Source organism: Portunus trituberculatus, chromosome 50, assembly GCF_017591435.1.
Source record: "Portunus trituberculatus isolate SZX2019 chromosome 50, ASM1759143v1, whole genome shotgun sequence".
NCBI lineage: Eukaryota > Metazoa > Arthropoda > Malacostraca > Decapoda > Portunidae > Portunus > Portunus trituberculatus.
In genome coordinates this window covers 6,500,846-6,515,019 of record NC_059304.1, presented here as the reverse complement: position 1 = coordinate 6,515,019, position 14,174 = coordinate 6,500,846, and the positions used below count along the sequence as shown (strand labels likewise).

At 43.1% G+C, this 14,174-nt stretch overlaps 1 protein-coding gene and 1 non-coding gene across 3 annotated transcripts in view; both read right to left on the bottom strand.

Annotated features, from left to right (window-relative positions):
- The window catches only part of LOC123500003 (serine/threonine-protein phosphatase PP1-like), an 82,210-nt gene that overhangs the window by 8,939 nt on the left and 59,097 nt on the right, over positions 1 to 14,174 (bottom strand). The window contains exon 1 of one of the 2 annotated variants that reach the window (XM_045248599.1): positions 7,518 to 7,973. The exons of the other annotated variant lie outside the window; for it this stretch is intronic. Within the exon in view, the coding sequence (XP_045104534.1) occupies positions 7,518 to 7,616 (99 nt within the window). The 5' untranslated portion in view covers positions 7,617 to 7,973. Of the gene's footprint in view, positions 1 to 7,517; positions 7,974 to 14,174 lie in introns of those variants that run through there. 2 annotated transcript variants of the gene reach the window in all.
- Positions 12,490 to 12,561, bottom strand: Trnav-cac. Its single transcript has one exon. It is a non-coding gene; the product is annotated as a tRNA-Val (tRNA).

Below are 14,174 nucleotides of genomic sequence, written 5' to 3'. Positions count from 1 at the left end.
ATTCTATTTCAAAATTATCAAAATTGTTATTATGTTTAACTTTACAGCCTGTTAGCCGCTGTAAGAGGTGGCAGACAGGAGCTGTTTACAGATATCAGGCAGACGATGAAAATAAAAAAATTGTTAAAAAGCATGAAAAAAAGTAAACATTCCCGAAAAAAATCTTTCCATTTAATCAATACATTTCTTTAACAAGAAAAATCAACACATCACTGTTATGTAAGGACTCCTCCAACACAGCGATGACCTTCACATAACACACTCTCATCGGCATGAGACAAAATCTAATGTTGCCTTGAGATCATGCAAGGACAAGTCCTTGGTGCTAATAAGAATTCAGTGCATTCACCATGCCTTGCATGACACATTATGACTTATCTATCTAGTTCCATTTGGTTCATGCTTGGGATGAAAACTATCACAACTCCTGTCTATGGCATATAGACGTACTCCAACCAGTCTTTCCTTATCCGCCCTGCCATACTTAATGGTGCCGGTGCGATACCATCTGTCACAGCAAAACCCGGTAGGTGTAGGTCCAGGTAGAGTGGAAAGTTTTCAGTTACAATGTTATAAGGAAGAAGAAGAAGAAGAAGAAGAAGAAGAAGAAGAAGAAGAAGAAGAAGAAGAAGAAGAAGAAGAAGAAGAAGAAAGAAGAAGAAGAAGAAGAAGAAGAAGAAGAAGAAGAAGAAGAAGAAGAAGAAAAGAAAAAAAAGGTAATTAATGCTGCGACGAACACAATATTATTAGGTTTATTCTCCTGAGGACTTTCTCCTTTGTTATCTTAACCTGAATGACAAGTCTTGTTTTAGATTTATGGAAGACTTGGTCTTACAGCGACATACAAGATCAAGGCGAAAAGCTCACCCTCTTCAAGAAGGATACTCGGTAAAAATATTCCGTCTGTTCCTTGGTTTGATAACAACTCTTCCCTCCATTTACATTCTTGTCGTGGACCCCACGGTCGCCGCGCACCTGTGGTGGCCCAGTAAGGCGAGCGGCTTGGGGTCTTAGCTGACTCCTGTATGATTAGAATAAACAGGTTTCTACTTCACTTCTGGATGCCAAATTATGACGTAATTTTAACCGTATTGTTGTTGTTGATGTTGTTTTGCATTATCATTATCATCATATTCATTGATGCATCTATTATAACTGGACATCATCGGTACAACAGTGGTCTGCTCCAAATACCCGGGGCGGGAGACAACACATCATAATGAATGTGCCTCATGAGACGTCCCCTGCCTAAATAATGGAAAGGAGCCAATGTATCTGAGGTTGAGCTTACCCAGCCGGTGTCGCTAGCTTGGAGGAGGAGTTTCTTGACTCGGTAACCTTTGGTGGCAAAGTAAACTTTCTCTTTTGATGCTTCTCCGGCGTGCTCGCTGTACTGTGCACCAGTTTAACATTGTTGGCGTCGTCTTTTGCAGCATTCGGTAAGTAGAGCTGCCACGTGACGAGAGAATGTTTCCAAACAACATAACAAATCAAAATATTAGAACAGACTATTGACGAACACTTTCGACTCCGTTCGGGAACCTGCACCTCAGCGGGCTTCTTTTAATTACAATTTTTGTTACCCTTGGTCGATGCCCCTCATATATATATATATATATATATATATATATATATATATATATATATATATATATATATATATATATATATATATATATATATATATATATATATATAAAGTCGTATTTAGGGTTCGGTAACTCCTGTCAATTCCCAGTGACACAATTAAGATGTTAGGATTGACCAGGTAGAAGGAAAAGTCTTATCGTTATATTTTCTATCATTATTTGTCATTCAAAATGAACTTAATCTTTGTATAACGATAACAATTATTTTTATGGTAGAATATCGTTCATAAACGTCTGCGAATAATAAGTCTAAGTGAACTGCAGCACCACACCTGTGAGTCTTACGTAAACCACTACAGCTGCTGCCCGGAGATCAGTGTCAGGAAGAGATGTCCAGCTACTAGCTAAGCTGTCCCACAAGGTCGACGAAGGTGTAATGAATATCAATAAGCCAAACCTGATGGCCACTCTTGACGCACAGACTAACACCATTCGTACCACATTACTATGTTAAATTAGCGGCACCACCGCTAGGAACTACAGTGGTCATGTATAAAAAGGAAAACTAAAGGCAATAAATAAATCTGAATGACTGGAAGTTTGTTATCTAATGAATTTGAAGTGTGATTATTCTTGCGATGGTCTGATCATATCCAGGTTTGCTACGAATCTGTATGTGGAAGTTTCGAAGATTTAAGAATATTTCCTTCGGAATATCTTATCAATTTCTAAACAATTCTTCTCATCCTCAAGCATTAGTATTTCTTCTTTATTATAATGAAGAGGATTTCTCTCTCTCTCTCTCTCTCTCTCTCTCTCTCTGAGTCCGTTTTAGGGTCCTCACTTCGATCTGGATCTCTTTCATAATATTCCACCCAGTGTCAGATCCCTATCCAGCGCAACTCTCCACTCTAATCCCTCTCTTAACGACCCGCTCCTCCTGCTTCTGCACGCGTTCCTCCTATCGAAAGAAAATATATCCAATGGCTTGTCTTGTCGCTTTCCCGAGGGTCCTTCACGCCCACAGACACACATTGTTTAGCCGTAGTAATTGTTCTCGAGATGACGTCAGTATCGCCCTTCCTGACACGTGTCCGACATCTTGATGGCTGTTATGTCTCGTCTTGGGAACAACTGTCATCTCCAGTACCTTTCTACGGCTCCCCCACACAATAAACCCGACAGTCATGTCTTACCCACTGGGAAAGAGAGAAGAGTGGCGCTTGCATGCCATTGTTGTCTCGTGATCGATATTCCGTTATTACTAAGTAGCAAAGATACATTTAAATTCCGTGATGACACAGGACCATATGTTTCCTATAGACACAGTTTCCCTAACCCTCTTTATAAACGGTAATAATACTTTTAAATGCGACAATAAGAGAGCATATCTGAGTGTAACTACGTAACTCGTCACTATCTGTGTAGGATGGCGGCCCATGGGGACTGGACTGTGCTACACATTCTGCTGAGCATATGTGACGGCAGACACTGATAAGAGAAGACACTCCGCACATACGATTTTGACCTTTTAAATTTTGAAAGTTAACAATCACCGATTTCCGAAAAGGATATGACCTGCATGTGCAGAACTCTCCTTGATGTTGTTGTACTGAGCGCTACGTGAAGGACAAAATGTATCCATGAAGGAACGTAATTTCTGGGTCTCGGATCACAAGAAATAAAGTATTTTGCAAGACACGAGCATATGAACAACGATAGAAATATCTAAAGAATAAAATTCTTGTTAAACATCACTTAACAACTGGTTGCCGAAGATACAAATAGTAAACAATATTGTTAAATAAGTATTAGTTCCCATTTGTAAACAAAGTTCAAATGCAAAAATTAGAGCACGTGGAATCAAAGATTCAGTAACTGTTACCTTTACCATTCCTAAAGACCAACATGTACAAAAAGACAGAGCAGCTGTTTGACAGACCTACAGGAGGCGCCGCATGATGCAGGCCACTCAACCAACAGACGGGTCGTGGTGGTGGAGGTGGTAGTGGTGGTGGTGGTGCCATTAAGGGGCTCTTAAGCGGCCCAGTTGGTACAATCGAATTAGTCGTAGGGGGTTTCCTGGACATGACCCGCAACGCATTTCCTAGCATGTTATTCAGCAGTTTCCTGTGAGTGAGACAGATTCCGCGACACCGAGGCGTGTGAAGCATCCTGTCCTCTGAAGGTTCACCTTGCTTGCTGTCGAGGATGTCATTTATTTGCATCTTGAGCAATAATGGTGTACAGTAAGTGGAACAAGGTCGTGTCACTCTTCCCCCCCTGTATGAATCATACCTACATGATCGGATGACTTGGTGAAGGATGGGAACCGAGGAACACCATAATAAAACACTTCCTTGAAATGTACAGGAAGCAAGGCGGATCTGTGCCCAGGTGACGTCAATCCGAGGAAAATTTTTTTTGACTATTGATATATCTCGATGTGTGCCTCACAGTGGTGCTGAATGCCAACACAACACTAAGGGAAGCTCGTGGGTTCGACGCATGTGAGGAGGTGAGGAGAGAGACCATCCCAATACTCGCATTAAAAGTAATAGGGAAGTGGTCCGCCCCCTATGGCCGAGTTTGTTGTTCTCTTATTATGTAAGGTTATGCTGCCCGTGGTATGGCTGAGGGCCAAGGGTGAAGGGATGGCGCAGGCTGCTGGCTTGGCCTTTAGTGGCCAACAGAGGCGTATCTAAGTTCTTTTATAAGCGAAGTTGAATCCCGGAAGTCTTCGAAAACAATTAGTGTTAATGTTTTTCCAAGAACCTCAGGTTTCACCTTTTGGGATAGCCTACATAAGCGGAAGCTGCCCCTCAAGCCTCTGGAAATATTCGAAACTGCCATCGTTGCATCACTCGAAGCGTGCCTCACCCGAGACAATGCTCTTAAACTCCTCACTTCATCCTGTATTGGGAGGAGGTTAGCCTCTACTAGAGTTTTAAAACCGAGAAATTCACACACACACACACACACACACACACGAAAAAAATATAATTGACAGAGAAGGAATACTTAAATGCGGATGACACCGACATTAGCAAGGGAAGGAATGCTATCAGGAAGAACCCAGACCAAGAGGTTTCACGTGGCGAGACTGACGGGAGGCGGTACTGCGTGAATTTGTGAGGCACCAGGACGCGACCTCCAACAGGACGTCCCGCACACACTTCCACCGAGGAACGACGTCACCATCGCACAAACATGATCCCGCCAAGAAACGTTTGCTACTTGAAAGCATCGAATCAGATAATTATCAAAAGAAGAAGAAGAAGAAGAAAAAAAAAAGATATTGCAGTGCGCAAGTGATGAAAAATGTGCTGCATAGTGACGGATCAATGGGGCTTCACATTGTCAAATAAAACATAAAATTAAAATTTCCATGTCGCTGTTCTTACATTCCGAACTTTTAATAATTCTAATTCCTATGCAGAATATTTTTTCTGTCCATGTGTGTATCAATCCAGCTCTTTTTCCTACAATGTTTCAATTCCTGTTCTTGTCTATCAGATTGTTTGTCTTAATATTTTAAAAGTACTGTCGCAGTTATTACATTTTCTGCGTTACGTTTTTATTTCCCCCTCTCACTTCCTGGAATCCCTATCTCGCCCACTGTCTGAGTTTCCTCTTTATAATGGTCTCCGCAAGGGTATCTCTCCATCCTTTCCCTCTTTTTATGTTTTGCTCGCATTTAAAACCAAGCGAAGTAAAGCTTAAAGATCCAGTACACACACTGCCTGCCTCGCTTTCTGCTTTAAGTTGCTTGGAAGGAAATGTCTGAAAGAGGAAAGACGCGTGAGGGTCTACTGGGAACATCTACTTGTACAAGACTCATTTCTGCGTCCTTTATCTTGGTGGAAGGTGTCGGTTTGCAGAGGCACCGATGGAAACATTTTTCTGGTCTCATCCTTTTCTTATTTTTCAGATACAAAAAAAAAAAAAAAAAAAAAAAAAAAAAATTCCAGTTTATGAATGCACAGAAGTCGTTAGTAGGAGCTATTTGTATTACGCATTTTATTCGAGTAATATTAGATTAATGTAATTGTAATATTCATCAGATATAATTTTGAACTCAATGCTATACCATGAAATTTTTATATTCAGTGGTTCATATTTTGTACATAAGCAAACTGCATTATTTCAATTCAAAGTAAGTGAAATGTAAAAGTGGTACATGACCAGTACAAAGAATACCTTACAATAAATGACGAAAAAAAAAAAACTGATTTCAGTAGCTTCAAACCATCTGGCAAACTGTAATAAGAAAAATTAAGAAAATGTTATGATTGTGACCACGTGTAGCGAATATTGACGGGATGTGGTGGTGTGCGAGGGTGCTGGTGGTGGTGTTGGTGGTGGTCGTGATGAGTATAAAGGAAGTGGTGATTCTGGTGGTGGCGGCGGCAGCTCCTACACCTGCGATGTTCTGAGTACAGAGGTCACAAGGCTGGTGGTGACGTGATGGAGAAGCGGTGAGAAGGAATGCTATTGCGGTGCTGGTGGTGGTGGTAGTGGTGGTGGTGAGAAGGGTAAAGGTTCGGTGGTGATGAGCGTGATTGTATATGTGGTCATAGCATTGTTTGTTGTTGTTGTTGTTGTTTGGTGGTGGTGGTAGTGGTGGTGGTGGTGGTGTGGTATTGGTGTTGGTAGTGAATGGGGTGGTAACTGCAGAGTTAGTGATGAAGGTTCAGGGACTTGTCATGAGGAAGAGAGAGATAATTATGTTGTTGTTGTTGATGATGCTGATGATGATCCTTCGATGGTACTTAGCGTACCTTTGTTTTCTGATTTTGTCGTGTTGTAACGGTCCGTTGTAACGGTGACAATATCAAAGATCACAATGAAAATTCAGTAGACGAGAAAGTGAAGGAGGAGGAGGAGGAGGAATTACTAAGAACTCGCATGTAAGGGGAGAATGACAGCTGTGAGGGATAATGATGAGGGTGGTTGCAATGATGGTGGAAGTAATGGTGAAAGAGTGGCGTCAGGAAGAGCGTCTCGTCCTTATCAGTTGTTGACGTTCAAGCACGAGGCGGCAACGGCGGTGGCGGCAGCGACGGTGGCGGCGGGGCAGATGGCCACCGCTGCGCCGCATTGATCTGCTGCTTGTGGGCGGAGGCTGCAGGGTGCGGGAAGCTGACGGAGACTGTTCTGTTGTCACACTCCACACTACCACTACCACCACCACCACCACCACTCCCTCATTCCCCTCAGTGCCTTACCCCTCCGGCACACGTTCCAAAACACGTGCCAAGACTCCTTAGACGGCGCCCTCCTCAAACTGTCACTGCTTTCTCTCTCTCTCTCTCTCTCTCTCTCTCTCACACACACACACACACACACACACACACAGAGAGAGAGAGAGAGAGAGAGAGAGAGAGAGAGAGAGAGAGAGAGAGAGAGAGAGAGAGAGAGAGAAGCCTTACTGATATCAGGAAGGGAATGATACCGAGACGAAAAATATAATTTACTAGTAAACAAAGGATCTATCCGCCACTCACTCTCTCTCTCTCTCTCTCTCTCTGTATATATATATATATATATATATATATATATATATATATATATATATATATATATATATATATATATATATATATATATATATTCTTTTTTTTCTAATAAAAATGGAAACGAATTCGTTGAGTTCCCCAGAGCGAAAGGTGGTGGGCGTTGCGTCTGAGAGAGCGCAACACACAGGTTTCCGCTGCGGTGCCAGTCACGGGTGTGGAGAGTGGCGGTGTTGTGGTGAGGAGATGCAACATTTTTATGACTGTAATAGTTAGTATAGCATGCAAGCAAGGTAACGATGTGTCACAGAAAGTACCGAGTGTTGGTTGCTTCAAGTTTTGATTAATTTGCATGCCATTAATCAAATTATAAAGAGAGGTCTGTTACCACTAATGATGGGACATTACTTACATTTTTGCCGGGGTACTTCTTGAGGAAGAGAAGACTGTTGATGAAAGCATCGACATCGAAAGGGTCTTCATACCTCATCTTGATCTGCGCCACCACCATCAGCGCGGCACACCGCTTTTTCAACAGGTCAGCAGTTTCTCCACGACTACCAGTGGTCGTGGTCAGGTCACGAAAAAGGTAAGGTCCGTGGTGAAGGAAAGAAGGTAACCTTTGTCTCTTATTTCCTTTGTTGGTTAAGTCCGAAAATGCACAAACTTCGATGCAACACAAGGTCAAACTGAAAGTCTGAAGTAGTCGGCAGTGACGAGCGGCGAGCTGGAGAGAGTTGTGTTACAGACTGACACTCCGCTGCAGCTGTGACAACTGCCCAGAGGAGAGTGTGCACTGCTCCACCTGCCCAGGTGAAGGGCGTCGCGCAACTCCGTTTGACAGTGCAGCTCTGGCCGACGGCACACGCCTGCACTCTTTATACTCCACTCGCCTGGTGGAGTTGCCAGTTGCGGTAGGATTCTCTACTGCCTCCACAAATAAACATGATATTCACCATTACGCTCTCAATTACATCTCATATTGTTTATCTTACATTTGAATTAACATACCATTGTTATCTAGACCTATAACAAAACATTTGAGTGGTTTTCAAATGACGATAATTATGATGACGAGTAGGCCTAATATCGCAATTTCACACGGATTCTCAAAACTACACCCTCGCTAGACAAGACGGCGACACAGCATTACGTGCATGTCCCAGGGAAGGGGGAGGTAAAGGGGAAGGGGAAGGATCTGGAGCGTCGCCAATTAAAAGAGCTCAGCGACAGAACCAGCAGATAAAACAGAGATCGATGTTGGGTCATAGGGACACTGGCCAGCTATCAAAGGTCAGAGATCACTTTGGCAATCAATAAATGACCCAGCCTCATCCAACACCGGGGCTTCGAGGGACTTTCACAGGAGAGATCTGCTACATGTGGAAGTTTTTCTTTGGTTGGTATGAGGGAGCGTCAACCTCAGGACGATAGGTATACTCTGTGATGGGGATGAGGGGGTCGGATGAAGGAAGAGATTCTGTCTCAGCCAATCGAAGAATGAAGACAAGCAGTAGCGAGAGAGAGAGAGAGAGAGAGAGAGAGAGAGAGAGAGAGAGAGAGAGAGAGAGAGAGAGAGAGAGAGAGAGAGAGACGTCACAAAATCGAACACCATCGAAGACCATCACACACACACACACACACACACACACACACACACACACACACACACACACACACACACACACACACACACACACACACACACACACACAATGAATAAAGGAAACACACATTTATATAAAAGAAATAATTTGGATGGATAACCAAAAAAGTCACAAGTACATCGGAATTATTACTTAAAACCGAGCCCATTTAAAAAGCCCACGTGATATAAATAAAAAAAAAAGAAACAAAAAAAGGCATATACGTCCCTCTCTCTCTCTCTCTCTCTCTCTCTCTCTCTCTCTCTGACCTTCACTCTACGGAATCTCCCATAGTATTTGATTCACGGCCAAGCTTTCACCAAGAATGCCATAAATTGTTGTATTTCTATTTTATTGTCCTTTGCTTCCCCTCGCTGTTTAGTGTGTGTGTGTGTGTGTGTGTGTGTGTGTGTGTGTGTGTGTGTGTGTGTGTGTGTGTGTGTGTGTGTGTGTGTGTGTGTGTGTGTGTGTGTGGTGTGTGTGTGTGTATACGCGTGTAAAACAGTTACCTAATGCGTTGTGTTTACCTAAGTACTGTACTGTAATCGATTTGCGCTCCATGCTGCGTTCCTGCCTCGGTATTGCTGCTTGCATTCGAGGCTATTTTTATCCCTTTCATTGCCTTTCAACCATGAATATTACATTTCTACCGTCCCATATTGTATTTCTGACGATGTGTTCTTTCTTTATAAATCTGTTTCATATTCTTGAAAGTGACGGCAGAAGTTTTGCTTTTTTCAAATTTTCTATTTGATCTAGCTTTATTTATTTATTCATTTTTTTTAGTTCTTGTTTTTACGGTGCCTTTGACTGAGTTCGTAGGTATTTCATAATATCCGCATCTCTTACTCATCCATCATTCCTCACCTCTCACCAGGACAAGGCTCACTGGGGTGACAAGTCCATCAATAGGTTAAAAGAGGAGGACAGGTGATGGTGAGAATTTCCGATAAGGTAGCCACACCCAATAACCGTCGCACGTGTTGTCACTTAGCTTCCTTGAGTCTCATTACCATTTCGCAAGCATATCAGCTATTTGCGTCATATCCAGTGTGAGCTGTGGTGACTTGTAAAATGAACAGATTATAAGAACGAAAGCAAACATAACAGATGGGCAAGTGAACAATGTGTCTATATAACATTTCTTGCTTTCTCTACAACACCAATCCATACATGGACGTGTTCCTCGCATGACGTGCTTTGTTTATATATTGCTTAGAGGGCAGCGTGAAGTGACAGCCTCTTTAGTAATCTACTGTGTGTGTTGTCATGTGCGGTTAGAATATCATAGCAAATTTTGTTTGAGATTCTGTCTCTCTGTCTATTTGTCTGTATGCCTTCTCTCTCTCTCTCTCTCTCTCTCTCTCTCTCTCTCTCTCTCTCTCTCTCTCTCTCTCTTTCTGTTTAGGAGTGGCTGTGCATGACATTTAATACAATGTATATGTGTGTATGGATTGTGTATCGTTTACACGGTATGTTATCACCACCAAGCATTCGCAACTCTAAGATGGGATTCTCCGCTGCACCAAGTATAATCCAAAATACTGACTGTTTACCAGATAAAATGACCAATGGAGGTGTAATTTCATTAACTATATATATATATATATATATATATATATATATATATATATATATATATATATATATATATATAGAGAGAGAGAGAGAGAGAGAGAGAGAGAGAGAGAGAGAGAGAGAGAGAGAGAGAGAGAGAGAGAGAGAGAGAGAGAGAGAGAGAGAGAGAGAGAGAGAGAGAGAGAGAGAGAGAGAGAGAGAGAGAGAGAGAGAGAGAGAGAGAGAGAGAGAGAGAGAGAGAGGAGTTGGGACGGAAGGGGTGTGAAGAGAGTGGCAGGTGAGCGGTTTACTATGCAATATTGATGCGATCTAGCCGTTTCTCTATTCATTTATGGGCTGTAGGTTTTCGTAATTTCTTTGCCTGCTGCATCATTCATAACTCTATCGGCAGAAGGAAATATCGCAGCAGAAAGGAAACAAACATTGCCTGCCAATGCAATTGAGCAATTTCAATACTCTTACTATTATTACTGATGCTTAATCTGAAGCTTGTCACTAACTTATGGTACACTGCAAAACAAGTGAAAAAGAATCTTCAGAAACATTATAGTGTTTGGAAAACGAAATGATGTTTTCTTTCCCTTCTGTCGTTCTTTTAAAGATGGTAAAGATGTTGTGACTGTTGTTCTTGTAGTAGTACTCATTGTTATTGTTGTTGTTGATAATATTATTTTTAGCTATTGCTTTTGTTGATGACCGTTGTTCTTGGTGCTCCTGCTGCTGCTACTACTACTGTTATTTCCATCTCTTTAATTTTTTTCCCGTTTGTATTAATTTTCATTCCTACATCACCTGAATCTCCACAGTTTTAGGAAACCTACCGGCGCAGTTCTTGGCAGTATTACTATCAGGCGGGCACAGCACCTCTCGTGCTGCTTCACAACGCGGCCTTTAAGGCGGTGTCACACTAGCACTTTTTCCGTCCACTTTTTCCGTCGTTTTTCAGAAAATCTACATTTTGGCTGCGGCCTGTCACACACAAACGGTGTTTCGTCGTCAATTCCCGCCAACACAGACCGACAATGTAAACAAACATGGAGGCCACGCCGCGGCAAAGATATGCTGCTCTGAACGTAATACTGTGTATTACGAAACTTAGACAAGCTAAACAAGCCAAAAAGCGTGCATGGATGCGTTCATGGTTAGTGGTAGAACCAATGCACGTAGAAGCAGGTTGAGGAGACGCGGCAAGTCTTGTGGTCTTGGTCTTGGTATGTAAACAAAGGAGGAAAATTTGCAGACAGAAACGATCCCCATCGTCTGACAAATTCATCCGATAAGTTCATGCGGAACGTTGAAAACTAGACGGAAATCGCATTAATCGACGGAAAAAATGCTAGTGTGACATCGCCTTTTCCGTTCCGGAATATCTTTCCGCTGTAGCTGTCATTCCAACTTAATACACTTTCAACCCAACATTTTCCAGCGTTTACACATATTTACATTTTCATTATTGTTCGAATTTTAAGGGAATTCTCATTCCGGGGAAAAACTCACCATCATACCATTTGCAAATTTTGATTTCACACAAGATTCTCCGCTGCAGGCGAGAGACATCGTTTCCGGGAGTCAGTGAGCGACTGCATGAAATAGGATTAGTAAAATGTATATTACGATACCCTCAGTGCCACCATCCAGCCCGTCACGCTGGACTCAGCACTCTCTCGCCTTTAGAAACACTGTTCTCTAAGATGTCAATGGCGATGTTCCTTTCTTTACGCTACCCCATAACTTTTCCTACTTCTGTGCACGGGTGTTATATAACGCATTCACTCATCGTTCAACTACGAATAATACGCTCGTTAATACAGATTGAGCAATTGTTTGTGTGATTTTCTTTCATTCTCTCTCTCTCTTTCTCTCTCTCTCTCTCTCTCTCTCTCTCTCTCTCTCTGTGTGTGTGTGTGTGTGTGTGTGTGTGTGTGTGTGTGTGTGTGTGTGTGTGTGTAATTCACCTCCTCGGTCGCCTGCTGGTCACCCAGCCAGTCTTCCCCATTACGGAGCGAGCTCAGAGCTCATAGACCGATCTTCGGGTAGGACTGAGACCACAACACACTCCACACACCAGGAAAGCGAGGCCACAACCCCTCGAGTTACATCCCGTACCTATTTACTGCTAGGTGAACAGGGGCCACACATTAAGAGGCTTGCCCATTTGCCTCACCGCGCCGGGACTCGAACCCGGGCCTCTCGATTGTGAGTCGAGCGTGCTAACCACTACACTACGCGGTGTGTGTGTGTGTGTGTGTGTGTGTGTGTGTGTGTGTGTGTGTGTGTGTGTGTGTGTGTGTGTGTGTGTGTGTGTGTGTGTGTGTGTGTGTGTGTGTGTGTGTGTGTGTGTGTGTGTGTGTGTGTGTGTGTGTGTGTGTGTGTGTGTGTGTGTGTGTGTGTGTGTGTGTGTGTGTGTGTGTGTGTGTGTGTGTGTGTGTGTGTGTGTGTGTGTGTGAATGTGTGTATGTGTGTGTGTGTTTCACTGTTTGATCTGCTGCAGTCTCTGACGAGACAGCCAGACGTTACCCTACGGAACGAGCTCAGAGCTCATTATTTCCGATCTTCGGATAGGCCTGAGACCAGGCACACACCACACACCGGGACAACAAGGTCACAACTCCTCGATTTACATCCCGTACCTACTCACTGCTAGGTGAACAGGGGCTACACGTGAAAGGAGACACACCCAAATATCTCCACCCGGCCGCTTACCGGTTGATTGTTTTCTTCCATCGTCACCCCTAAGTGTGTGTGTGTGTTTTAACGCTAGGAGTTCGGAGAGGGGAGGTGCACATCACCCAGGAAACGCGGTTGTGTACTTCGATCCGTGTGCTGCATAAGAAAGCTATCATCAACAGAAAAATGCGGAAGTAAACGTTTGGCAAGAGGGCGGCTGGTGAGTTATTATGGTTGAGTGGCACCCTGCATACTATGCCCAGGGAGATGAGGCGAAGCAATAGCGGTGGCGGCGACATCAGGAGCAAAACAAAGATGCGGTAGCCGGCCGCCGCCAAGGACAAGTCCTGGGAAGTGTACTCGTCTACAATGTCAATGCTTTAGTATCCAAAAGTACTAATCACGTGGCTTTTGTTCCTGAACATGTAGGCAATAGTGACTTGCTGTAGTACCTCCCTCAGTCCATCACACATGACATGGGATGGAATGACCAAACGAGACAGTAACGTGGTAGATCCAAGAGTACGAAATGTTATTGAAAAACTGGTAACGATCGGCGGTGTTTGTGATGTTATGATGAGCCAAGCTTCTCTCCTCAAGGCTACGCTGGAGTCGTGACCTGAAGCTTGAAGTAGTGGCATTAAAAGAAGGGATCACAACAGACCGCTGGTTAAGGAAGGTGAAGGCGTAGCAACAACTAACGATGAATTGATGGATGTGGAGGAGGAGGAGGGGAGGACAAAGGTCCGGCGAGCCAGGCGAGAAAGGGATGGTTGGAAAGTACAATGAATCTGGTTGCTAAGATGGAAGGTAAAATACGCACAAAGAAGAAAGTGACCCGGAAGTATAATTAAACCCGAGATAAACATGAAGTACAAAGGGGAACACGAAGGGGAAATGGAAGGGGAACAAGATAAAAAAGAAAGTGATATTAAATTTCTCTTCGCTTCTGTTCTTGGTTTGGTGGGGGCTGCCAGAACAGAACGGATCAAAAGACTGACAGAAAATATCCGTGAACGAATGAATCGGTAATGCAGGAAGATCAACCAAATAAAAGGAAACTGAAAAAAAAAATCTGAATGGACTATGATAAAAGAAAAAGAAAGGTGTGAGTTTAGGAATGATCGAAACTATTCCACAAATGACAGGAGTTGCAGCAGTAAAGGGAAATGGATAGC